The sequence below is a fragment of the Mastigoproctus giganteus genome, chromosome 2 (genome assembly GCF_048544385.1).
Source record: "Mastigoproctus giganteus isolate SK-2022 chromosome 2, ASM4854438v1, whole genome shotgun sequence".
In the NCBI taxonomy this organism is placed as follows: Eukaryota; Metazoa; Arthropoda; class Arachnida; order Uropygi; family Thelyphonidae; genus Mastigoproctus; species Mastigoproctus giganteus.
The window spans coordinates 499,605-527,296 of NC_143576.1; the positions used below are offsets into that span (position 1 = coordinate 499,605).

Here is a 27,692-nt window from a genome sequence, read left to right on the forward strand (position 1 = left end):
GAAATCGCTAACTTACTGGCAACTACTTTTGCAAATATATCAGCAGTATCAGCATATACTCCATCTTTTCAGAAAACTAAAACTGTAGCTGAAAAATACAGACTAAATTTTAAAACCAACCAACAACACCCATATAACCAACCTTTCAACATAGAAGAATTACAGAAAGCTCTGGCTAAGTCTAGGAAAAATGCAGCAGGACTTGATGGAGTTCACTATGAAATGATCCAACAACTTAATCAAAAATCTCTAAAGGCATTGCTTATGCTATACAATAGAATTTATATGGAAAACTGCTATCCAAATTCCTGGCTTCACTCCCTTATAATTGCCTTACCAAAACCTGGCAAAGATCACACGATCCCTACAAATTATCGACCAATAGCGCTAACAAGTTGCCGTGGGAAAATCCTCGAAAAAATGGTGAACAACAGATTAACCTGGTTTCTGGAAACATATAACGTACTTAACATAACTCAATACGGATTTCGTAAAAACAGATCATCTCTGGACCCCAGGATAAAAGCAGAAGCAAATATCCGAAATGCTTTTCTAAGGAATGAGCATCTAATAATGATCAGTCTTGATATAGAAAAGGCCTTTGATACTACCTGGCAATACGGCATTCTTAAAGATCTCCACAATATCGGTTTGCGAGGAAACTTACCACTCTTGGTAAAAATTTTCTGAAAGTTAGAACCTTCCAGGTAAAATACCAAAACAATCTGTCAAAAATATACACACAGGAAGAAGGAGTACCCCAAGGCTCAGTGCTGAGTGCAACCTTATTTGTCATCAAAATAAATTCTATTATAAAAGACCTGCCAAAAACAGTTGAAACATTCCTTTATGCTGATGATGTTACTATCTCGTGCCATTCACAAAACATGAACATGATAGAAAGACAATTACAAAGCGCAGTGAACAAAATAGAACGGTGGACTAAAAACAATGGCTACAGATTATCAGAACAAAAAACAATAGCTGTACACTTCTGCAGAAAACGAAAAATGCATCTAGATCCAGAAATAAAACTAGAAAACCAGCTGATACCTCTAGCAAATAGTATACGTTTCCTTGGCCTGATTCTTGACAAAAAACTTAACTTTTTGGAACACATCAAATACCTCCGAACAACCTGTCAAAAAAAACTAAATATTCTCAGAGTTCTTTCTGCAATGAAGTGGGGAGCCGATCGGTTCACACTTCTTCACCTATACCATGCTATAATCAGATCAAGACTAGACTATGGAGCCCCTGTGTACAGTTCGTGTAGACCAAGTGTCATCAAATGGCCCGATTCCATACATCATAGTGCCTTACGAATCTCTTTAGGTGCATACAGAACATCACCAGTACAAAGCTTATATGCAGAGACTCATGAGCCTTCATTATATCTCCGGAGGCAAATGCTGCTATTAAACTATGCAATTAAAATCCGAAGTCTTCCTCACCATCCTACTTGGCAGTATCTTTTCAATCCACAGTGGGAAATCCTCTACAGCAATAAACCCACAGTAAATAAACCAGCCGGAATACGACTAAAAGAAACAATTTCAAAATGGGGCCTAAACTTTGAAAATGTACATGAGGAAAACAGCATAAGTATTCCACCATGGCACACTTTCACGCCAATCTGTGACACTTGTTTTCAATGGGGAAAAAGCACTCTGGCAAATGTCAACATAAAACAGATGCATGCAGCCCACGCATCACAGTTCTCGGAATACCTTCATATATATACAGACGGCTCTAAAACAGACACCAAAGTTGGTGCTGCAGTGATATTTCCACACACTGTTCTCTCACAACAACTTCCAAATCAATGCAGTAGCTATTCCGCTGAACTATTCGCCCTACAAATGGCCTTAAAATACATAGATTCTTCCCCTCTTCTAAAACATCTCATCTACACAGATTCATTGAGTGCAATACAAGCTCTCCAACAAAGACAGACTCCATCACATCCCTTTCTCTATCAGATACAAGCTCACCTTGTGAAACTTAAAAGCAAAATGAGGCAAGTAAAATTCTGTTGGATCCCAGGACATACAGGCATTGAAGGTAATGAAAGAGCTGATCGAGCAGCAAAGAATCCTACAAACGCAAACCAAAGGTTTTGCAAAGTTCCATATACTGATTACAGACCCATCATAAAACAGTTTCTCCACAATCAGTGGTCACAAACGTGGCAAAATGAATTAAACAATAAACTGTTTCAAATAAAACATGAGCTACAGCCATGGAAATCGAGTCTTCGCAAGAATCGGCATGAAGAAGTCATTATATCCAGATTACGCATTGGACATACACATCTTACGCACAATTATTTACTCACCAAAGCAAATCCTCCAGAATGCCCTCACTGTTCTTGTCAACTCACTGTAAAACATTTCCTTATAGAATGTCCACAATACCACATGGCGTGACAATCAGCCTTCCATCTCAATATAAATTTCCAAGATTCTCTAACCCTATCACAAATCCTAGGCAATAACTCCAGCATTGAAAATATATTTAAATATTTAAAATTAATAGGATATTTTGACCAGATATAAATCATTTTTAAGAAATATAAATGTCTTTGTCACTAAACATTAATAGATAGGCGCAATATGGCCAAAGTTGCTTTTGCGCCAAAAAAACCCAACAACAACCAACCATGAAGAATCACTAGTGATAATCAAATCAATAGTATTACTCCCTCTAGTTGCCTCCCAAACATGCTGATGTTGAAAACAGTCATCGAATAAATCCACAAAAGCCTTGCTAGTGTGTGAGTGACCAACCCACAAATTCCAGTCAATATCTGGGAAATTAAAATCCCCCATTATAAGACTCTCTGATTTACTGGCCCACTCTAGTTCTCTGTACAGTTTCTTATTATACTCATCAGAGTCATTAGGTCTATAGCACACTCCTACTCTCAATTTTGATCTCCCAATGCTTATGTCACACGAAACTGACTCGACACTGCACTGTCCAGCGATGTCGACTGGCTTAACTTCCTTAAATTTAATGTGTTTCTTAACTAATAGCATAACCCCTCCTCCCTTCCTATCCTGTCTATCCTTTCTGTAGACATTGTACTTCCCAAATTCCAGTTCTGCATTCCTTATATCTGTGTGACACCACGTCTCTGAAATCCCAACAATATCTGCCTTTGATGTTTTGAGCAATACCTCAAATTCATCAAATTTATTTACTAAACTCCTAGCATTGGTGTACACGCAAGTATACATGCACCTGCTCTTCCTCTTAGCCACCCTAACACAACCCATGTGTTTACTTGTACCCCCATGATTCCCAGCAGTCTCTGAAATATCCTGCATCTTATTTTCCAGGCTACTGCTCATTCCAATAGAAGCAGTGCAAGAATCACTTTCTACTCTGCCAGTGGCTACTGTTAATCTATTAGTCCTTGTATCCCCCCAATATAGCAGTTTTCCGACCCACCTAACACTGCCTCGATAGCATCAGCAAACATTTTTGCACCCTTTCTATTTAAGTGTATCCCATCCCTGTAGAAGCAGTCTATCCTGTTAACAAGTACAGACCAGGCTGAAAAAAATTCTACCCTTTGAGCCCTGCACAATCTTTCCAAGGCCGAATTGATCGACAGGGCTCTCATCATATACTCCCTCCTATCGTATCTGGGCAGAATTGCAGACACTTTTAAATTCAACCCTAATTCACGGCTTGTTTTTCATCAGTGACCTGTACTTGTTAAGTAATTTTAAATTTCCTACTGTCTTTGTCTAGTCTAATAAAGGAGGTAGCACTCTCATATATTGTCTTCAAAATCATAATATGTGGGGTATCTATGCCTTGTCTTTGCAGTGCCCGAAACATTGCCTTATGCTGTATGGAGTCAAATGCCTTTTCATAATCCATAGATGCCAGGCATAATGGTGTTTTATATTCATTCGCTTTCTCCATTAGCTGTGATATTACGTGAAGGTGATCCATAGTTGAGAATCCTGTCCTAAAGCCAGCTTGCTCTTTTGGTTGATTCTCATCAAGTATTCTTTCTAATCTGTTAGTAATGACCCCAATTTCTGATTTATCTCCTTTCTTATGCAGCAAAACTATGATTGCATTATTCCACTGCTTAGGCGTCACACCTTTTCGAATGCACTTTGTGAAGAGCCTTGCCAGTTTTTGTGTTGTCTCTTCCTCCCAATTTTAACAACTCTACAGTAACTTCATCTTCCCCCGGGGCTTTCTGATTCTTCATTTTCTTCAATGCATGTTCTACCTCATCAGGAAGAATATCGGGTATGTCGTATGTGTTGCTACTTTGCAATCCATCTTCCCCACTGCTGGCATCATTCCCCTGTTCCTTGTATAATTCTCTATAGTAGTCTTCTGCTATTTGAATTATGCATTCTCTGCTGTTTATAAGTACACCATCACTATTCTTCAGTTTCAGTATCATTTGTCTTTCTGTGTTAATGCTCATGGCTGCTGATTTAAATCCTTTGTTTTCCCTTAATGCTTGTTCTACTTTTCTTGTGTTAAATTTTCTGATGTCCTCCTCTCTGAGTCTCTTTCTAATGGCTTTGCATAACTCAGTATACTGAATTTTCTCCCTGTCAGTGTTTTTCTTGCTTTTCATTTGTCGTCTTCGCTTCATCACGACAAGTGTTTCTTGACTAATTTTTTCTTCTTTGGATTTCGTTTTCCCTATAGGTTTCTTGGGCTTTATCACTTTCAGAAAGTTGTAATATTCCTCGTCGATATCTTGGTACTGAGCAGTCTGCAGAAGCTCAAACTTGTTCTTAAGTTCCAGTACATACTGCCTTTTCTCCTCTTATGTTATCTCAAAGACCTTTGTATTATTTATTCGAGTCAGTTTTTTCCTTTGCTACATCTATATCAAGTGTACATCTTACCATTCTGTGATCACTTCCAACATTTAACTTATTCAGGACGGTAACATTATTCACAATATACCTTCTGTTAGTGAGGATGAAGTCGATTTCATTAGTAGTTAATCCATTTGGACTCTTCCGTGTCCACTTTCTGTTCACTCTTTTCTTGAAAAAAGTGTTCATTACTGACAGTCCTTGAGATTCTGCAAATTCCACAAGTCTTTCACTTCTTTCATTTCTTTCACCAATTCCAAAATTTCCTATAGTTCCCCTTTCTGTGCTGTTTTATCTTTTTCCAACCTTAGCATTGAAGTCCCCCATAATAATAGTGTAGTGGGTTTTCTGCTGATCTAGAAGACACAATTTCGGTGTACATTTCTTCAACCTCTTCATCATCATGGCTTGATGTTGGTGCATAAATCATTATAACCTTTAGCTTGTACCTCAGTATTAGTCTTGACACCCTTGGTGATGTACTTTTGAATTCCAAAATGTTGTTTTTAAAATCTTTATGGACCAGAAACCCAACTCCACCTTCACTCCTTTCACTGTTTCCATTGGTGTACAGCAGATTTCCACTTTATAAACTTATAAGTGATTCATTTCTTCTTTTTGTTTCAGCCAAACCGATGATATTCCAATTCACATTTTCTAATTCCTTTTCCAGCTCTAATATTCTGTCTTCACCGATGAGTGATCTTACGTTATAACAGGCCAAGTTCAGTTTCCATGCATGGCAGCCTGATCGTACCCAGAGATTCTTAGCACCCTCTGCTTCCACTCTGATCCTCTCGCTGCCGTAAGAGGGAGAGTGAAAACTGCTGGGGACTGAGGGCCATTTGTTTTGTCGTGCTGTCATATGCTGGAGGGTTTGGTCTTTTCCTCTTCACGCTGACCAGGCGTCTTGAAGAGAACCACTCTACATGTTCATTGCCACCTGAGTGACGTAACAGGGCTTACCTTTGAGAAGGTGTGCATGAGTGGATTTTAGGGATGCAGGCCAACCGCACTTATAAATTACTGGAATAAGTTGCCTTCATGGGTGGTAGAGGCCGACAGTTTGGGGAAATTCAAAGGTCATCTGGATAGTACTTTCGGGTAAGGGAAGCGCATAGGATGATAGGTTTAATTTCCTTTTTATTTATATATTATATTTTATTTTATTTATTTTTTTTATTTATTAATTATTATTATTTAGTTATTTATTTTATTTATTTATTTATTTTTTGTTTTTATCATTGTTTTGTTTGGATTTTTTTTTTTTTTTTGGCTGGTGCAGCATAAGCCATAGGCTTTCTTGCACCATGCGGCCATTACTAATACTAATACTAAATCTTCTGTAATAGAGAGATATTGGATCCATCAGTGTTTTAGGCTGAGTGTCTGATAACACTCCTACTCAATTTTGCTTTCCCAGTGCATATGTCACACCAAACTGACTAGACGCTGCACTGTACAGCCATGTCAACTGGCTGTACTTCCCTGGATTTTGTGTTTCCTAATTAATCACATAACTCCTCCTTCCTGTACTCCTTGTACTCCCCAAATTACATTTCTGCATTACTTATATCTGTGTGACACCATGTCTCTAATATCCCAACGATATCTCGCTTTGATGTTTTGACCAACACCTCAAATTCATCAAATTTATTTACTAAATTTACTAAATTTATTTACTAAACTCCTAGCATTGGTGTACATGCAAATATACATGCACCTGTTCCTATTCTTAGCTACCCTATCATAGCCCTATTATTTATTGAGTTGTAAATATTTGAAGCTTATATATAATGTATTTTGCGTTAACAAAGGTTGTACTGTACTTATTGAGTTTTATATTTTACATAGTTATGCAGCCGTGTACAGTTCAACATTGTTTTTAAGGTTGGTAGTTCACTGGGTTCTTGGTGTTGAAATTGAACTGATTTGAATTTTATGTAGTTTTGAATAGAAATTTATACTTGCAATTTGGAATTAGTAATTCATAAACCCATAAGTGAACTTCATGAGATTCACTCTTCTGTTTTCCTTGAGATTTTATATTTATGCCCTCTAGCTCTTGTCCTACATATGAGGGAGAATGACCTTCATTCATTTTAGTCAATCCTCAATCAGATCTCCCCTTAGATTTCTAATGTCAAACTTTATAGTCCACACCTAAGCTATTCTACATATGTGCATCAATCTAATCTGATTGCCCTTCTCTGAACCCTCTCCCAAAGTTCTGTGTCTAATTTTAGGTATAATCTCCAGACCTGAATATAATATTCCAAATGCAATCCTCAGTCATTGCATATCTGTTGTGATCTTTCAAGCTTGAGAAACAAAAAATATCTGGTGACTGTGGTGTGCTACACTTTGATGGAATGCTGTGCAAGAAATTCTTGGGTGGAAAATGCCGAGTTACCCATTTGTTGCACAGTTGGTGTAAAATTGATTTTTAGTATTCCTAAAACTATTCTGTAATAAATTCATAATGAACAATACCCTGTAAGTCAAAAAATATGATAACCATGATCTTCATATTTCACTGAGATTGTCTTGCTTTTTTTTTGGGCCTTAGAGAAGATGAAGCTTTCCATTGATAGGACTATATCTTTGTTTCTGGGTTATAATCATATGCCTGTGGTTTGCCACCAATAATGATGGAGAAAACAAAGTATGAATCACCACCAGCACTTGACAAAGATCCTGACATTCAGAAACTTGCCATTCTCTGTAATCACCAGTAAGGATTGCGAGGAACATTGCTGAAATGTGTCGTATTCAAAAAATTTTATATTCAAAGTGAATGACATGGCCCACAGGAAATACAAATTTTACTAGCAACTTAGTAGATAATTGTACCTCTATCTCCTGATCAGGTTATGGAAATCAGCAATTGAATCACTGGTTTTCGAAGTTGATGAGCAGCCAGAGCAAGGATCATCTTTGACAGACAAGTGGTCCCCTTTAAACACTTCAAACCATTGAGAATTGTTCAAACAATAGAAAGCATCTTTTGGTAAAGCTGTTTTTAACTCCCCAATATTTGTGCAAAACCTCCTAGTGTAACAGAGGCCATTAAATGTAAATAATCCATATTTCATCCAAGTTTCATCTTTCCCACAGATGCAAGCAGAATGGCCCATAACACCTAACTCGTGTAATGTTTCAAAAAATGGTCCACATCCTGTTAAGAAGGTGAGATGTAAATTTGGACTAAACTTCTGGGCCAAGATCTACCGTTAATATTTACACATGAAAGGAATTTATTTATAATGCAACCCTTTTTACTGAGGCAGCTGTCTGGTCACCACCTGCAATGTATCATTCAAAATAGTTCTGCAGGCTGCACTTATAGCTTCAGTAACATTGCATGCGGTATTGCAAACAGCTTTCTGACATTCACTTTTTTGCAATCCACAGTCTAACCATACCATATATATATACACCATAAATAACCCAACACTATACTACACTAAAACCTCACCATCTCTGACATTTACAAAGTTTATACTGCATCACGGTTATACTATACAGAGTTTGTTGGGACAGTGCCACTTGACAAGCATTACTATGCACTATGTACACCATAAATAACAATTAGTAAGAAGCTGCAGTCATAGAACAAATTCAGTGTTCTTCCTTTTATTCTCCAGTCCTTTCTCGTTATCCTTGCAATCATTCCAACAAATTTCCTTATCTCTATGCGAGTAATATTGCAAAAGAAGAATAGCTGCCTATCAATTAGGATCCCTAAATATTTTGTCATTTTCACAGTCTGGAGATGAGCTACATCTAAAGAAACTGGGTTCTTTAGGTGTAGCTCATCTAGTCACTAACAGGTGCTCATTCAATAACAGTTTTACTTTTTGTGGTGGACACTGTCAGTCTATGCAGTTTGCACCATTGATGTACTTCTGATAGAATTAAGTTTAAAGGTTCTTCCAATTCTGCTAGTGAATCATCTTCCACTACAGAACCAGGTCATCAGCATAAACTACCATCAAGACAATTATAATTTTGTTTCAGCCATTCATTGAGCACCAGGTTCCACAAAAGTGGCCCAAAGACAGATCCCTGAGGGTATCCTCTTACTGCATTCCTTGTAATCATTGCACTGGAAGATCTGACAGTTACAGTTCTGTTTATGAAATAGTCCTTTATGACAGAATATAATTGCTTTATACATTTTGCTTGTTGCATAAGAAATAACACACTGTTCCGATCAGTTGTGTCAACTGCCCCAGTGAAATTGATGAAAATGCCCAAATTATATTTAGCTGTGCACACAATTGACTAGCCACTGTAGCGCATTATCTGTTCCTCTTCCTGCAGTGAAACGATGTAAATCATCAAATAAAATGTAGTTACTTCACACATGATTCATTATTTGTACCCCAGTCCACTCAATAGAGCAATAATGTAAGGAAGAAAATTTATGCAGCATCAGCCAAAAAACAACTTTCTCACATCATCTGTCCATCCCCTCTAATAATGTGCCTAATTCTTCCTTAAGTTTATTAATAACTACCCATTTCCACAAAACTAGATGGAAATTTAAAAATTTATTCCAATAGTCAGCTACCCTATGACTGAAAGAAAAATTCTACACATCTGTCTTGCAACAAACCTTCCTCCTTTAAATCCAACCGAACTAGAGTAAAGATGGCATCAACATTTAGCTTACTCAATACATTGAGAGCTTTCAACACCACAATTAGATCTCCTCACAAGTACCTAGTCTCCAGATGATGCAATTTGCAGAACTGACACTTTTGCTGGCCCTTCAGATCCACATCCTTCCTAAAATAAACCTTCCAGACCTGTATGCTCAAGATGTGGCCTGATGCAATGGAATAATCACATCCTTATCCATGCTTTCAGAATTCCTATATATTGACAAAACCCCATGAGTTGTTCTAGCAGCCCATCTACACTGCACAGAGAACTTTATCTACCTGAACAGTTACTCCCAAGGTCTTGTTCATTCTTAACTACCTTCAGTGCAGTACCACAGAGTTGGTACATTAATCTGGGATTACTGCTACCCAAGTTCAATACTTTGCATTTGTCAATAAACTTCAATTGCCACTTCTCATCCCATTTTACTAATTTTTCCAAATCTTGTTGGTCAGATACCTTGATTACTGTCATTAAGCACTCTGCCAACTTTTGCCTTCAAATTTAAGATCCAATTTTATAGAAGCTTAATATGTGCAAGGAAACCTTTAAGTAATTTGTGCTTCTCTGTAGCACAGCTATAATGATTTAAACAATTTAAAGATGGGTGTTAATCATTAGTGGTACTGGCGTTCAAGTATTGATTAAAGTGACAAAGGGAATTTCTCAAGTTGTTTATTCTATAGTAGTAACAATGTTGGAATGGAGGGTGCAGAAGCACGTGCATTATGTGACAGACTGACTGTTTTGAAAAGGATCGTCAAATTTTAGATGTGTGTTAAATAATGTAAAATTTGTGAGTATTCTTTAAAATATTTTAAACATTTTTTTTTTTGAAAGCTGTTTTACATTATACTCAAGAAGATAAAGTAAAATATTTGGGGTTTCACAAATGGGATGAGACTTCCTTACAGATTGGAACATTAACACTATATTAGAGCTGCAGTGTAGCTTCCATGTACCATTACCCACCAGTATTCTGTAACTGATTAGCAAGACATAATAAAATTCATAACAGCCCAACTCTGAGACTAATGTGCAGACATTCGTAGTATGATTTACATGTATCCTTATTTTGAACTTTAACATTCTTCATTCTGGAGAACACTTTACTTTACAGAGCTATAATACGGTTGACATTTGGCACTGTATGTTATGATAGACTTCTTAACCTTCCAGTGCTTAACCTTCTAGTATAAAAATTTGTAAATGAAACCAGATCCTTCCACGTACCTTTGCTCACCAGTATTCTGTAACTAATTATTCAGTATTTTATGTTTTCATTTCGAGCAATACAAATTATTAGACATTAATTTTTTGGTTGGTGTTTAACAGATGACAGGTGAGCAAAAGAATCTGTCTTTCTTCCAAGTAATTTCCATTGCCATAGAGCCTTGGTTTCAGTGGCTAAATGCAAATAGAGTACTGACATTAACTTTGCATCTGCCAGACACACAAGCATATATGTTTCTACCTGCAGATGAGTGAACTTGAAAATGCTAAAAAATGCAATAAAAACTTTCTTTATTGTTATCGCTTTCTCTTGTTTATTTTTATATGATATTTTTAAATGAGTATAGCAAATCGTAATTAATATATTACCATTTTTCAATTCAGTAAAAAAGCTAAAAATTAATTTTTTATAATTAAAACAAAAAGGTGTATCTAACATTGCCATGTGAGGTGTATAAGGCTTTGAATGGTTTCAGCAAGCTCACTGATAGAATTCTTCTTCTTGCTCAGATTCTGCACCTAATGGGGTATAAATTCAAATTGAGGAAAGACTTTGTAGAATAGATGTGCAGAAATATGCCTTTAACCAGCAAGTGGTTGATTGCTGGAACAAATTTCCGTCTATCGTTGTGGAAGTTGACAGCTTAAATAAATTCAACACTGAACTAGACAAACTTTTGGAGTGAATGGATGGGCGAAACGAAGTTGTTTTTTTTTTTTTTCTCGGCTGATTCTAGATAAGCTTACTTTCTTGCATTTTTTTTTTTTTTTTTTTTTTTTTTTTATGAAAACCCCAAACACGAGAGTTATTAGACCCTATAGTACTTAGTACCATGCATGGGTTGGAGGTTGAGAAGACGAGAGAAGATATTTGTTGACATTAGACTTGAACTTCTGTAGACTGTAATTTTCAGGATATATATAAGAAGGAAGGTTGTTCCAGAAAACAGCAGTTAAATGGATAAACGAGGAAAACAAAAACTTGGTTCCGTGAGTTTGAAGTTGGCTGGTGGCTGCACTGTTCGGACTATTTTGAAAGAGAGAACGGAAATTATATAAGCCAATTCAGAAGAACAGTACCCATGGAACTACTTGTAGAAAAGGCATGCAACAGAAACAGTACATCTATGAGAGAGCGAGTGGAGAGACTCTGTTAGAGATGAGTCATTAATTAACCTAACTGCCCACTTCTGAATGGAATCTAGAAGCCTGAGAAAGGTTTTGGGGGCACCTCCCCAGATGCGAGAACAATATTTCATGGTAGGGCGAATTTGAGATTTGTACAGAGTGAACAGCTGTTTGGAAGAAAAGTAACACTGAGAGAAAGAGAAAACCAAGTTTTATTAGATGCACAGGAAGCAATATTTGTAATGTGTTTGAGCCAAGAGATATTAGACGTCAGGTAATCCCCCAAACAGCTATATCTTCTTGCCTAGGCGTCTCTGTAGCCAGGTGGGAAGGAGCAGCAGTGCGTAGTACACGCTTCTTGATTAGACCGGGGTTTGAGCCCGTCACCACCAAATACGGAGGATGCGGAAAGGGGAGGGAATGACCACCGCATATCCCGGAGCAATATGGCCTTAGTTGCTAATGCTACTAAAAACCAAATAACAAACAAACAAACATCTTCTTGCCTAGAAGTCGGAGTATCACCAAAGATAAGCATACCAGCAGAAGAATTCTTTTTGCGGAATATAAGACAAGACTGAGTTTTAGAAGGATTGAAATCAACTAAGTTTTCTTTGCCCCACTGGAGATCAGCATTTAAGGAATTGGTAGGGATATTAGAGAAATTGAGGCTGAGTGAACAGGGCAAGGTTTCTCAAAATGGAAAGTGGAATGCAATATGCTATTGTCGGCAAAACTATGGAGAGGATTTCCAGTCAATGGAAGAAGGTCATTAATATACAAGAGGAAAAGAGTGGGGGAACGAACTGAACCTTGGGGGACACCAGCATTAATGGAGAAGTTAGAAGACAGAGAGCCATCCTACCATCATCCTCAGTGAGTGATCAGAGAGAAAACTGGATAACCAATTGCAAAAAACAGTTGTCAAACCATAAGATGGAAGCTTGTGTAGAAGACTTTTATGCCAAACACGATCGAAAGCCTTTGAGATGTCAAGAGCAACTGCTTGTGTTTCACCAAACTTTTCCATTGAATTTGTCCATAAATGGGTAACATAAGCCAGAATATCACCAGTGGATTGACATTGGTGGAATCCATACTGGCGATCGTTGATCAGATGGAAGATTTCTAGGTAGTTTAAGAGTTGGTGGTTAATTGATTTCTCCATTACTTCAGAAAGAATAAAAGTAATTGCGATAATTCGATTGGAGGGATTTCTCACCCTTTTTTAGGAACTGGCTGGATATGAGCAAATTTCCAAGCAGAAGGAAAAACACCTTTGGAATGAGAAAGTGAAAAAAAAGGTGGCAAAGAACAGGAGTATGTTCAGGAGCACAGGTTTTGAGAACATGTGGAAAAATACCATCGGGACCTGGCGCTTTCTTAGCATCAAGATTCGTCAAAATCCTTCTGACATCCTTTTGATGGAAGACCACAGGAGGCATTGAATGGAGCGTGTTGGGAATGGTGGGAGCTGTTTTAGCAAGATCATTAATACATGAGTTGGAAAAAAAATGGGATGCTAGCCGATCAGTTTTATCCTTGGCTGAAGTGAGAACAGAACCATCTGGTTTGCACAGAGGTGGGAGCAGAGATGGGCAAAAGTTGTGGCCAATGGCTTTGACAAGAGACCAGAATGCTCAGCTACCATTAGGGCAAGAAGTAAGTTTTCTACTCTTTGCTTGTTCAAAATCAAGTTTGGACTGATTAATAACTGCTTTACAATTTATGTGAGCTTCGGTGTAGGCAGAAAATGAAACTGAAGAATTGGAAACAAGCCAGATATGCAACATTCTTCTCTTGAACGGCCTTAGCACATTTATTGGAAAACCAAGGTTCAGTTAAAGGTCGAGATTTTAAAGTGGAGTGTGGGATAAAGAATTCCATTCCTACAAGAATAATTTCACTGACACGATCTGAGCAAATGTTGACACGAGAAGTTTTGAAACAGTAATTCGACCAAAGAAAAGGAATCTTGAGTTTTGCATTCTTGTAATGCCAAACAACACGAGGTTGGGAATAGCTATGCGAAAAGGCTCCATTGGAGCCTTTTCGCATAGCATTCTTGTAATGCCAATTTTGCATTCTTGTAATGCCAAACAACACGAGGTTGGGAATAGCTATGCGAAAAGGCTCCATTGGAGAAGAGACAATCTGCAAGTTGATTTGAGGTGCCTAAAGTTCCGCTTACTTCGACCGGTACTTAGAAGGGTTGTTTGGGGGGGAAAAAATCAGGCGTGTTGGCTGTATGGTTAGGATTGTCCGGTATTCTTGTAGGTATATGAACAATCTGTGCAAGGTCATTAGCAATTCCAAAAGTTTCCGAACCTTGACAGCTAGGTCGGTGTGACTAGAAACCGGACACCAACTGGAGTTTTGAATATTAAAATCATCAAGAAAATTACCTCACTGTTAGGAAATTGGACTGGAGAAAATCAAGTTGCACAGAGAGGAAGTCAAAAAGCTCCAAGTGATTGGTGAAGTTGGGAGAACAGTAGAGACAGATGAATTTGACAGAATGAGGTAAAGAGATTTTAAGCCAGAGAAGATCGAAAAGAGGAGATTCCAAATTACCAAGTTCCTGACAGGGAATATCAGAATGGACATATGCACGAGTACCACCTGCTGCCTCTGTAGCCAGGTGGGAAGGAGCAGCAGTGCGTAGCACAAGCTTCTTGATTAGACCAGGGTTCGAGCCCGTCACCACCAAATATGGAGGATGCGAAAAGGTCAGGGAATGACCACTGCATATCCCGGAGCAATATGGCCTTAGTTGCTAATGCTCCTAAAAACCAAACAACAAACAAACAAGTACCACCTTTGAGGCGAAAGGAATCATACAGCGAATAATTTGGGCAACTGAGATGAGCAGTAATTGAATCAACTGATAACTGAGATTCTATCAGAAAAAGTACATGCGGTTTGGCACACTGCAAGTGAAATGGACATCGTTGAGATTAGAATTGAGACCATGTATATTTGTGAAATGAACAAGGAAATGGGGTTGAGTAATAATGACATTGAGTAAGAGATCTGCAGATTTACTCAACAAGTACAGATCAATGTTGAAAAAAAGTCGCAAGTTAGGGTTGAATGTGAAAGTGTCTGGAATTCTGCCCAGATATGATAGAAGGGAGTATATGATGACAGTCTTGTTTATCAATTCAACCCTGGAGAGATTGTGCAAGGCTCAAGGGGTAGAATTTTTCTCAACCTGGTCTGTGCTTGTTGACAGGAGAGACTGCTTCTACAGGGATGGGGTACACTTAAATAGAAGAGGTGCAAGAATATTTCTGATGCTATCGAGGCAGTGTTAGGTGGGTCGGAAAACAACTAGCTTGGGGGAGTACACAGACCAAAAGGTTAACAGTGGCCGCAGGCAGAGGCAAAAGTGATTCTTGCACTGCTATTAGAATGAGCAGAAGCCTGGAGATCAAGGCAATGGAGATTTCCAGGACTGATGGGAATCATGGTGGAACAAGTAAATACATGACATGGGCTGTGTTAAGGTAACTATGAGTAGAAACAGATGTATGTATATTTGCATGTACACCAATGCTAGGAGTATAGTTAATAAATTTGATGAGCTTTAAGTGTTAATCAACACCTCAAAGGTAGATATTGTTGGATATCAGAGACGTGGTGTCACACAGACATAAGCAGTGCATAATTGGAATTTGGGGAGTAAATGTGTACAGACGGGACAGAAATGGAGGAGGGGTTATGCTGTTAGTTAAGAAACAAATATAATCTAAGGAAGTGCATCCAATTGATGTTGGTGGACAATGCAATGTTGAGCCGATTGAATCTGATGAGTATAATGAGCAGTTGTGCAGAGAAATAGTGGGCCAATAAATCAGAATGTTTATGGAGGATTTTAACTTACCAGATATTGACTGGAACTTGTGGATTCATCATTCGCACACTAGCAAGACTTTTGTCGATTTATTGGATGACTGTTTTCTACAGCAACACGTTCGACACGCAACCAGAGGAAGTAATACTCTTGATCTGATTATCAGCAGCATTTATTCATGAATTAAGAATTTGCAGTTAAAGGTACCACTGGGTGACATTGATCACCATTTACCGATGTGGGAATTACTTAAAGATGCAAAACTACCATCAACACTAAAGGGAAGGGCTTTTGCTTTCGTGAAGGTGACTACAGGGGTCTCAGACTGTTTAAATTCTGTATAGTGGGATCAACTGATGATGTTGCCAACGTTGAATTCTAAATAGGAAGCCTTCAGGACTTAATTTTGGAGGCCTTTTATTTCAACAAAGAAATAATGTTCAAGGTTTAGGGCTAAATCGATGTCAGATGAATTAATGAGGCTCGTTGCTGAGAAGAAAAATGTTATTTATTGTTATTTGGTTTTTTTAGGAGCATTAGCAACTAAGGCCATATTGCTCCGGGGATATGCGTTGCTCATTCCCTGACCCTTCCGCATCCTCCGTATTTGGTGGTCACGTGATGGAACCCCGATCTAATCAAGAAGCGTGTGCTACGCACTGCTGTTCCTGCCCACCTGGCTATGGAGATGCCAAGAAAAATGTATGGGACGCATATAAAGTATCAGGTGATACAGAAGCTTATGGCAGATATAAGCTAGTCTGTAATCAAATCACAAAGGAGGTTAGGCAGGCAAAGGCAGATTGCGAGAAATCTTTGCCACGAATGCAAAGAAAACAACAAATAGTTCTTTACTTATGTAAACTCTAGAAGGAAAGGGTTGAATCAGATTGGACCACTTAACATAGGTGGGTTGACTATATGTAAAGGAGGCAGCAAAGGAATTAAGCAAAGCAAACCCTTAGCCATAATTATGAGAACTTAGTTGGACTCATGGGAGCTCCACATAGACTGGAGGTGTGCAAATGTATCACCAATTCACAAAGGGAGTTCAAAAGGTGACACATGTAACTATAAACCTGTTAGTTTAACTTGTGTTCCAGGGAAAATAATGGAATCACTCGTTAAAGAAACATTGCAGGATCATCTAGACAAGACTGCTGTAATAGTTAAGACGCAGCATGGGTTTGTTAAAGGGAGGTCTTGTCTGACCAATTTGATTGGATACTATGATGTGGTCACAAAGGAGCTGAATGCCAAAAATAATTTTGATATCATAAACTTGAATTCCAGGAAAGTTTTATACTGTTGCACATGGAAGACTGCTGTACAGATTGGAGAGGTATGGCATTAAGGGTAAGTTGCTACAATGGATAAAGGGATGGTTGAGTTGGGAGACGACAGAGAGTTGTAATCGATGGACACTGTTCTTTGTGGACAAATGTCAATAGTGGAGTTCCTCAGGGTTTGGTGCTGGGCCCATTGTTTTGTATATCTATTTGATGATGTTGTTGAAGGTATATCAGTCTTAATGTCTAAAATTGTGCAGATGATGCAAAGGTTGCAGGGTTGATAACAACAGTAAAGACAGTATGCTATTTCAACTGAATGTAGATAAGAGAACAGCCATTCTCTCAGATATGCCAGGCAAGCTATACTTGCTACCTGAGAGTCTAAAATGTTGATGGAACTGATATTCAAGTGACACTCAAGTCAATTGGACCCAGTTTCGGCGAAGTCCAGATGGTCTGCGACAAACAAGTCTTCTGCTTGCATCTTTATGATGGTGGGACTGTTAGTAATCCTGGGTATAAGCTCAATGCACAAGCACATGGTGGGTGACCACGCAGGGTTCAACCAACGTAAGCAGGGGTCGAGATGTGGCGCCCACATCACATGGAGGAATGCTGCCCCTCTGTGTTACCTGGCAGTACCAGGTGGTAGATGACTCATCAACTGGTGCAATACCACCACTTTGCTTATTGGAGACTTGAAGTGGTAGAACTCATGTTAATCTCCAGAGCTACGTTCTGGTCAACTCTTCCCCATCTCTTCCATCATGCTGTATGATTGATGACTTTTGAGGTTATGATGAACATTGTGGCGAGTTCCAATCTTCCTTACATTTTGAGGGTATAGCTCTAAACCGGTGTTCACAGGCCAGCCGCTAGTTAGTACACTAGACAGAACCTTTTGGTAACTCTGTATGAGGCTTCCTGATCAGCTAGTGTATAATCTTGCTACCTCTACTCTGCCAGATAGTGACTGGAGGGAGTCCGAGTAGTGTGTATGCAGGGGATATTGTCAAGGCCACGTTATGTCAAGGATCATGGTATATTCTTACCGTGTGCACACCATATCCAAAAATTTCATTATTTCATACAGCATGTCCCACCCACTTTTTCTTACTATTGAATACACCATGAATTGTCAAACTAATATGCAAGCTTATCTGCAAAAAGATCTAAACCTCCTAAGCACTTCCTAATTCATTTCACAAATATACGTGGTCTCAATTCTAATCTCAGTGATGTCCATTTCCACTTGCACTCTGCCAAACCCCATGTACTTTTTCTGACAGAATCTCAGTTATCGGTTGATTCAACTACTGCTCATCTCAGATGCCCAAATTCATCGCTGTATGATTCCTTTCGCCTCAAAGGTGGTACTTGTGCATATGTCTGTTCTGATATTCCCTGTCAGAGACCTGGCAATTTGGAATCTCCTCTTCTCTTTGATCTTCTCTGGCTTAAAATCTCTCTACCTCATTGTGTCAAATTCATCTCTTGTCTCTACCATTCTCCCAACTCCACTAATCACTTGAAGCTCTTTGACTTCCTCTCTTTGCAACTTTACTTTCTCCAGTCAAACTTTCCTAACAGTGAGGTAATTTTCCTTGGTGATTTTAATGTTCACAACTCCAGCTGGCTTCCGTTTTCTAGTCACACCGACCCAGCTGGTCGAGATGCTGAGGCTTTTGCAATTACTAATGACCTTGCACAGATTTTTTTTTTTTTTTTATGTAAACCCCAAACACGAGAGATATTTGAACCTATAGTACTTAGTACCATGCTTGGGTTGGAGGTTGAGAAGACAAAAGAAGATATTTTTTCACATTGGACTTGAACTTCTGTAGACTGTAATTTTCAGGAAATACGTATGAAGGAAGGTTGTTCCAGAAAACGGCAATTGAATGAATAAATGAGGAAGATGAAAAGTTGGTTCTGTGAGTTTGAAGTTGGACAGTAAATGGATGTTTGCCAGTGGCGGCACGTGTTTGGACTGTTTTGAAAGAGAGAGCGGGAATTATAAAAGCCAATTCAGAAGAACAGTGCCCATGGAAGTATCTGTAGAAGAGGCATGCAGCAGAAACAGTACGTCTATGTGAGAGTGAGTGGAGAGATTCTGTTAGAGATGAATCATTAATTAACCTAACTGCCCTCTTCTGAATGGAATCAAGGAGCCTGAGAGAGGTTTTGGGGGCACCACCCCAGATGTGGGAACAATATTTCATGGCAGGGCGGATTTGCAATTTATACAGAGTGAGCAGCTGTTTGGAAGAAAAGTAACGCTGAGAGTGAAAGAGAAAACCAAGATTTTAGATGCGGAGGAAGCAATATTTGTAATGTGCTTGTGCCAAGAGATATTAGAAGTCAGGGTAATCCCCAAAAGAGATATCATTTTTCCTAGAAATCAGAATGTCACTAAAGATAAGCATAGGAGCAGAAGAATCCTTTTTGCGAGATATAAGACAAGACTGAGTTTTAGAAGGGTTGAAATCAACTAAGTTTTCTTTGCTCCCACTGGAGAGTTACCTGAAGATCGGCATTTAAGGAATTGGTAGCAGATTTTCGAGAAATTGAAGCTGATTGAGCAGGACAAGGTTTCTCAAAATGGAAAGTGGAATGCAATGTGCTGCCATCGGCAAAACTATGGATAGGATTTTCAGTCAATGGAAGAAGGTCATTAATATACAAGAGGAAAACAGTGGGGGAAAGAACTGAACCTTTGGGGACACCGGCATTAGTGGAGAAGTTAGAAGTTCTACCATTAGAGCTATCTATTATCACCCTCAGGGAGCGATTACAGAGAAAACTGGATAACCAATTACTCAAAACATTTGGAAACCATAAGATGGAAGCTTGTTTAGAAGACCTTCATGCCAAACATGATTGAAAGCCTTTGAGATGTAAAGAGCAACTACTTGTGTTTCCCCAAACCTTTCCATTGAATTAGCCCATAAATGGGTAACATAAGCAAGAATATCACCAGTTGATTGACACTGACAGAATCCATACTGGCGATCGTTGATCAGACAGAAGGTTTCTAGGTAGTTTAAGAGTTGGCGGTTAATTGATTTCTCCATTACTTTCGAAAGAGTAGAAGTAATTGCAATGTGACGATAATTGGATGGGAGCGATTTGTCACCCTTTTTAGGAACTGGCTGGATATGAGCAAATTTCCAAGCAGAAGGAAAAACACCTTTGGAATAAGAAAGTGAAAAAAAGGTGGCAAAGAATAGGAGTAAGTTCAGGAGCACAGGTTTTGAGAACAATTGGACAAAAAGCATCGGGACCTGGAGCTTTCTTAGCATCAAGATTCCTCAAAATCCTTCTGACATCCTTTTGACGGAAGACCACAGGAAGCATTGAATGGAGCGTGTTGGGAATGGTGGGAGGTGTTTTACCAAGATCATTAATATATGAGTTGGAAGAAATGTGGGATGCTAGCAGGTCAGCTTTATCCTCGGCTGAAGTGACAACAGAACCATCCGGTTTGGACAGAGGTTGGAGCAGAGATGGGCAAAAGTTGCAGCCAATAGCTTTGGGAAGGGACCAGAATGCTTGGCTACCATTAGGGCAAGAAGAAAGTTTTCTACTCTTAGCCTGTTCAAACTCTAGTTTGGACTGATTAATAACTGCTTTATAATTGTTGCGAGCTTTGGTGTAGGCAGAAAATGAAACTGAAGAATTAGAAACAAGCCAATTACAATATGCAACCTTCTTCTCTTGAACAGCCTTAGCTCATTTATTGGAAAAAGTTAAAGGACAAGATTTTAAAGTGGAGTGTGGGATAAAGGATTCCATTCCTGCAAGAATAATTTCACTGACACGATCTGAGCAAACATTGCCATCAGAAGGTTTGAAACAGTAATCTGACCGAAGAAAAGAAGTCTCGCAGGTCATGCCATTTTGCATTTTTGTAATGCCAAACAACACGAGGTTCGGAATAGCCATGAGATAAAGGTTCCATTGGAGAAGAGACAATCACCAACTTGTGATCTGAAGTGCCTAAAGGACCTCTCCATTCGACCGTGTACTTAGAAGGGGTTGTTTGTGAGAAAAATTCAAGCATTATTGGTTGTATGATTAGGATTATCTGGTATTCTTGTAGGTAAATGAACAATCTGTGCAAGATCATTAGTAATTGCAAAAGCCTCAGCATCTCGGCCAGCTGGGTCGGTGTGACTAGAAAACGGAAGCCAGCTGGAGTTGTGAACATTAAAATCACCAAGAAAAATTACCTCACTGTTAGGAAAGTTAGACTGGAGAAAGTCAAGTTGCAAAGAAAGGAAGTCAAAGAGCTTCAAGTGATTAGTGGAGTTGGGAGAATGGTAGAGACAACAGATGAATTTGACACAATGAGGTAGAGAGATTTTAAGCCAGAGAAGATCAAAGAGAAGAGGAGATTCCAAATTGTCAAGTCTCTGAGAGGGAATATCAGAACAGACATATGCACAAGTACCACCTTTGAGGCGAAAGGAATCATACAGCGAATAATTTGGGCATCTGAGATGAGCAGTAGTTGAATCAACCGGTAACTGAGATTATGTCAGAAAAAGTACATGGGGTTTGGCAGACTCCAAGTGGAAATGGACATCGTTGAGCTTAGAATTGAGACCACGTATATTTGTGAAATGAATTAGGATGTGCTTGGGAGGTTTAGATCTTTTTGCAGATAAGCTTGCTCTATTAGTTTGACAATTCATGGTGTATTCAATAGTAAGAAAAGTGGGTGGGACCCGCTGTATGAAGGAATGAAATTTTTGAATATGGCGTACACGCGGTAAGAATATACCACGATCCTTGACATAATGTGGGCTCGACAATGCTCCCCACATACACACTACTTGGACTCCCTCCAGTCACTATCTGGCAGAGTAGAGGTAACAAGATTATACACTAGCTGATCCGGAAGCCTCCTAGAGAGTTACCAATAGGTTCGGTCCAGTGTACTAACTAGTGGCCGGCCTGCGAACACCGTTTTAGAGCTGTACCCTCGAAATGTAAGGAATATTGGATCTCGCCACGATGTTCATCATAACCTCAAAAGTCATCAATCATACTGCATGATGGAAGAGATAGGGAATGGTTGACCAGAACTTAGCTCTAGAGACTAAACATGGGTTCCACCACTTCAAGCCTCCAATAAGTAAAGTGGTGGTATTGCACCGGTTGATGAGAGTCATCTACCACCTAGGATTGTTCATTTACCTACAAGAATACCGGACAATCCTAATCATACATCCAATACGCTTTTTCTTTTTCTGACAAACAACCCTTCTAAGTACACGGTCAAAGTGAGAGGTTCTTTAGGCACTTCAGGTCACAACTTGGTGATTATCTCTTCTCCAATGGAACCTTTATCTCATGGCTATTCCCAGCCTCGTGTTGTTTGGCATTACAAAAATGCAAAATGGGATGACCTGCGAGACTTCTTTTCTTCTTTTCCTTGGTTGGATTACTGTTTCAAAACGTCTGATGTCAACGTTTGCTCAGATCGTGTCAGTGAAATTATTCTTACAGGAATGGAATCCTTTATCCCACACTCCACTTTAAAATCTCGTCCTTTTTCTAAACCTTGGTTTTCCAATAAATGTGCTAAGGCTTTTCAAGAGAAGAATGTTGCATATCGTAATTGGCTTGTTTCTAATTCTTCAGTTTCATTTTCTCCCTACACCAAAGCTCACAACAATTGTAAAGCAGTTATTAATGAGTCCAAACTAGAGTTTGAACAGTCTAAGAGTAGAAAACTTGCTTCTTGCCCTAATGGTAGCCGAGCATTCTGGTCTCTTGCCAAAGCTATTGACCGCAACTTTTGCCGACCTCTGTCCAAACCAGATGGTTCTGTTGTCACTTCAGCCAAGGATAAAGCTGACCTGCTAGCATCCCATTTTTCTTCCAGCTCATGTATTAATGATCTTGGTAAAACACCTCCCACCATTACCAACATGCTCCGTTCAATGCCTCCTGTTGTCTTCCGTCAAAAGGATATCAGAAGGATTTTGATGAATCTTGATGCTAAGAAAGTTCCAGATCCCGACGGTATTTCTCCACTTGTTCTCAAAACCTGTGCCCCTGAACTTACTCCTATTCTTTGCCGCTTTTTTCACTTTCTTTTTCCAAAGGTGTTTTTCCTTCTGCTTGGAAATTTGCTCATACCCAGCCAGTTCCTAAAAAGGGTGACAAATCGCTCCCATCCAATTATCGTCACATTGCAATTACTTCTACTCTTTCTAAAGTAATGGAGAAATCAATTAACCGCCAACTCTTAAACTACCTAGAAACCTGTCTGATCGATTGCCAGTATGGATTCTGTCAGTGTCAATCCACTGGTGATATTCTGGCTTATGTTACCCATTTATGGACTAATTCAATTAGTAAATTAATAAGAGGAGTTTACCTCAATATAGTACGCAGAACACTTCCGTATGATACCCTCCAGATATTAAAACGGAATGAAAATTCCTGTGATCACGACAGTTGGTCGAAAAGCACTGTCAGCTTCAGGAAGGAAAATCGTTTTGAATATTTTCGTTAGATTCTTTTAATTGCGTTAATTTGAATTTTAATTGTTTTAAATTGATTTTGAATTGTGTTAAATTGATTATTTAATTATTTATATTTTACTTTAATGTACTGGTAAGTTGTCGATTTTTTCGTTTTTTCCGTTTTAATTTCTGGAGGGTATCATACGGAAGTGTTCTGCGTACTATATTGAGGTAAACTCCTCTTATTAATTTACTAATATTATTATCAACGTAGAACATATTGAGTATTACAGCTCTGATTCATATTATCTAATCGGACTAATTCAATAGAAAGGTTCGGTGAAACACAAGTAGTTGCTCTTGACATCTCAAAGGCTTTCGATTGTGTTTGGCATAAAGGTCTTCCAAACAAGCTTCCATCCTATGGTTTGCCAACTGTTTTTAGTAATTGGTTATCCCGTTTTCTCTCTGATCGCTCACTGAGGATGATGGCAGATGGCTCTCTGTCTTCGAACTTCTCCACTAATGTCGGTGTCTCCCAAGGTTCAGTTCTTTCTCCCACTCTTTTCCTCTTGTATATTAATGACCTTCTTCCATTGACTGGAAAATCCCATCCATAGTTTTGCCGATGATAGCACATTGCATTCCACTTTCCATTTTGAGAAACCTTGTCCTGCTCAATCAGCTTCAACTTCTCGAAAATCTGCTACAAATTCTTTAAATGCCGATCTTCAAGTAATTCTCCAGTGTGGCCAAGACAACTTAGTTGATTTCAACCCTTCTAAAACTCAGTCTTGTCTTATATCTCACAAAAAGGATTCTTCTGCTCTTATGCTTATCTTTAGTGACACTCCGATTTCTAGGCAAAATGATATATCTCTTTTGGGGATTACCCTGACTTCTAATCTCTCTTGGCACAAGCACATTACAAATATTGCTTCTTCTGCATCTAAAAAACTTGGTTTTGTCTTTCGCTCTCAGTGTTACTTTTCTTCTAAACAGCTGCTCACTCTGTATAAATTGCAAATCTGCCCAGCCATGGAATATTGTTCCCACATCTGGGGTGGTGCCCCCAAAACCTCTCTCAGGCTTCTTGATTCCATTCAGAAGAGGGCAGTTTGGTTAATTAATGATTCATCTCTAACAGAGTCTCTCCACTCACTGTCTCATAGATGTACTGTTTCTGCTGCATGCCTCTTCTACAGATACTTCCATGGGCACTGTTCTTCCGAATTGGCTTCTATAATTCCCGCTCTCTCTTTCAAAATAGTCCGAACACGTGCCGCCACCAGCCAACATCCATTTACTGTCCAACTTCAAACTCACAGAACCAACTTTTCATCTTGCTCATTTATTCATTCAACTGCTCTTTGCTGGAACAACCTTCGTTCATACATATTTCCTGAAAATTACAGTCTACAGAAGTTCAAGTCCAATGTCAAAAAATATCTTCTTTCATCTTCTCAACCTCCAACCCAAGCATGGTACTAAGTACTATAGGTTCAAATATCTCTCGTGTTTGGGGTTTACATAAAAAAAAAAAAAAAAATCTGTGCAAGGTCATTAGTAATTGCAAAAGCCTCAGCATCTCGACCAGCTGGGTCGGTGTGACTAGAAAACGGAAGCCAACTGGAGTTGTGAACATTAAAATCACCAAGGAAAATTACCTCACTGTTAGGAAAGTTTGACTGGAGAAAGTCAAGTTGCAAAGAGAGGAAGTCAAAGAGCTTCAAGTGATTAGTGGAGTTGGGAGAATGGTAGAGACAACAGATGAATTTGACACAGTGAGGTAGAGAGATTTTAAGCCAGAGAAGATCAAAGAGAAGAGGAGATTCCAAATTGCCAGGTCTCTGACAGGGAATATCAGAACAGACATATGCACAAGTACCACCTTTGAGGCGAAAGGAATCATACAGCGATTAATTTGGGCATCTAAGATGAGCAGTAGTCGAATCAACCGATAACTGAGATTCTGTCAGAAAAAGTACATGGGGTTTGGCAGAGTGCAAGTGGAAATGGACATCGCTGAGATTAGAATTGAGACCACGTATATTTGTGAAATGAATTAGGAAGTGCTTAGGAGGTTTAGATCTTTTCGCAGATAAGCTTGCATATTAGTTTGACAATTCATGGTGTATTCAATAGTAAGAAAAAGTGGGTGGGACGTACTGTTTCTGCTGCATGCCTCTTCTACAGATACTTCCATGGGCACTGTTCTTCTGAATTGGCTTCTATAATTCCCGCTCTCTCTTTCAAAATAGTCCGAACACGTGCTGCCACCAGCCAACATCCATTTACTGTCCAACTTCAAACTCACAGAACCAACTTTTCATCTTCCTCATTTATTCATTCAACTGCCGTTTTCTGGAACAACCTTCCTTCATATGTATTTCCTGAAAATTACAATCTACAGAAGTTCAAGTCCAATGTCAACAAATATCTTCTTTCATCTTCTTAATCTTCAACCCAAGCATGGTACTAAGTACTATAGGTTCTAATACCTCTCGTGTTTGGGGTTTACATAAAAAAAAAAAAAAAAACTATCACTAGCCTTGTCAGCTCATCCTTTCAGCTCCTCCACCTTGAACAATATCTCTATATTGTCATAAAAATTACCGATACCTTCCTGAATGCTCCTAATTTAGAATTTGCAGTTCATAACATCATCAGTTTGTGCTACTGAAAGGAATTTAAAATCTATCTAAGGCCACTTTGTGTAACAAGGTTGCCTTAGCGAGGTGTCTAACAGATATTAGTATATAAGAATTATTTTATGGCAAGTAGTTTTATGATGTAGTAGTTTCTAAAAGTGATTTATGATCTGTGAACAAGTGTACTAATGCAATCATAAGCTTGTTGTATTATTATCTTTCATAATATGTATAAAACATAATTTATTTAAATATTTATTTACAGAGCACTCCAGTTTCCCCCAGAAGCATGGTTAAGATTTGCACTTCACAATTGCAGCATTACATGGATAGCTGTAAAGCCAAATGGAAGAGTGATAGTTTATGCTGTTGGAGATACTGGCCACGTGCCATATGATAAAATGACACTTTCTTAGCACCTTTTACATTTAGGTAGTGTTGATATCACACTAAAATTTAAACGGTATTGACTAGTTATAATCATATTGTGTAATTTCCTTGAACAGCAGTCCAAAATTGTACATAACTGATTACGAATAAATGCCCTGAAATACATTTGAAGTTACTTTGCCTTTTCTGTAGTGTAGTGCTTTATTAATATGCTATGCCATATACTTATCAAGGCCTCCACAACAATGTAGTGGTTTTTCACTTGTTATTCATATAGAGGGGATCTTGGTTTGAATCCCATCGATGACTGGAGAATTGTAAAGGTCACTTCATTCCCAGCCATAGTTAGCTGATCTCAAACAAATGGAAGAGCATTTTACCTGAAAGTTATTCTTGGTTTTTTTAGTCTGCCTGACATGTAAATTGACCTGTGAACACACTTGTATCAATATAAGAAACTATGGTGCAATATAGGCTAAGTTGCTGATGCTCCTAACGACAATGCTCTTTGGAGGTTTAGGATTTTTGTTGCGGTGAATAGGAAGTTGATGCCAAGTTGAAGTTGGGGGAAAAAAAGGTATAAAACCCTTAAAGTTGAAATTTCTCCAAAGTTATCTCTTTGAGATGGTCAATGTGTTGTGTCTTATGCTGGAAGGATCCTTACCCTTAGTTAACTGTGCTACTATAGTATGCTGTGAATATACATCAGTAAAGCAGTGAGAAATGAACATATTGCTATGTTTATACAATGTTGTGTGTTTTTTAGCTGTTTCTTTGCTATAGGAAAGCAGTGATCACCACAAATGTTGTTTCCAGTACCTACCTATGCCACTAGGAAGTGGGCTGCAACTGTGCATGCATTGTCCTACCAAAAAGACAAGTAAATAAGACCAGTAAGATCTCATGCTCACAGAACGGCACAGGCTAAACCTATTAATGCCAGTAATCCCACCCATAGGAAGTAGCAAAAACTCATTGGGTACCAGCATCCTGTGCCATTCGGGTCAGTGGTACTATAAAGTCAATTCCATTTCTACAAAGTTTAAGAGGTCAGCTAAAGAGTCAGCAAAAAAAGTCACATCCAGGTAGTAGAATCCATGAAGTTGAAGACAGGCATCAATTCT

At 38.7% G+C, this 27,692-nt stretch overlaps 1 protein-coding gene across 2 annotated transcripts in view; it reads left to right on the forward strand.

Moving 5' to 3' along the window:
* The window catches only part of Pgam5 (Phosphoglycerate mutase 5), a 99,013-nt gene extending 72,280 nt beyond the window's left edge, over positions 1-26,733 (forward strand). For both annotated transcript variants that reach the window (XM_090390330.1, XM_090390331.1), the window contains exon 5: positions 26,444-26,733. In XM_090390330.1, coding sequence (XP_090246456.1) covers positions 26,444-26,594 — 151 coding nt within the window. In that variant the 3' untranslated portion in view covers positions 26,595-26,733. The remainder of the gene's footprint in view (positions 1-26,443) is intronic.
* The last annotated feature ends 959 nt before the right edge of the window (positions 26,734-27,692 follow it).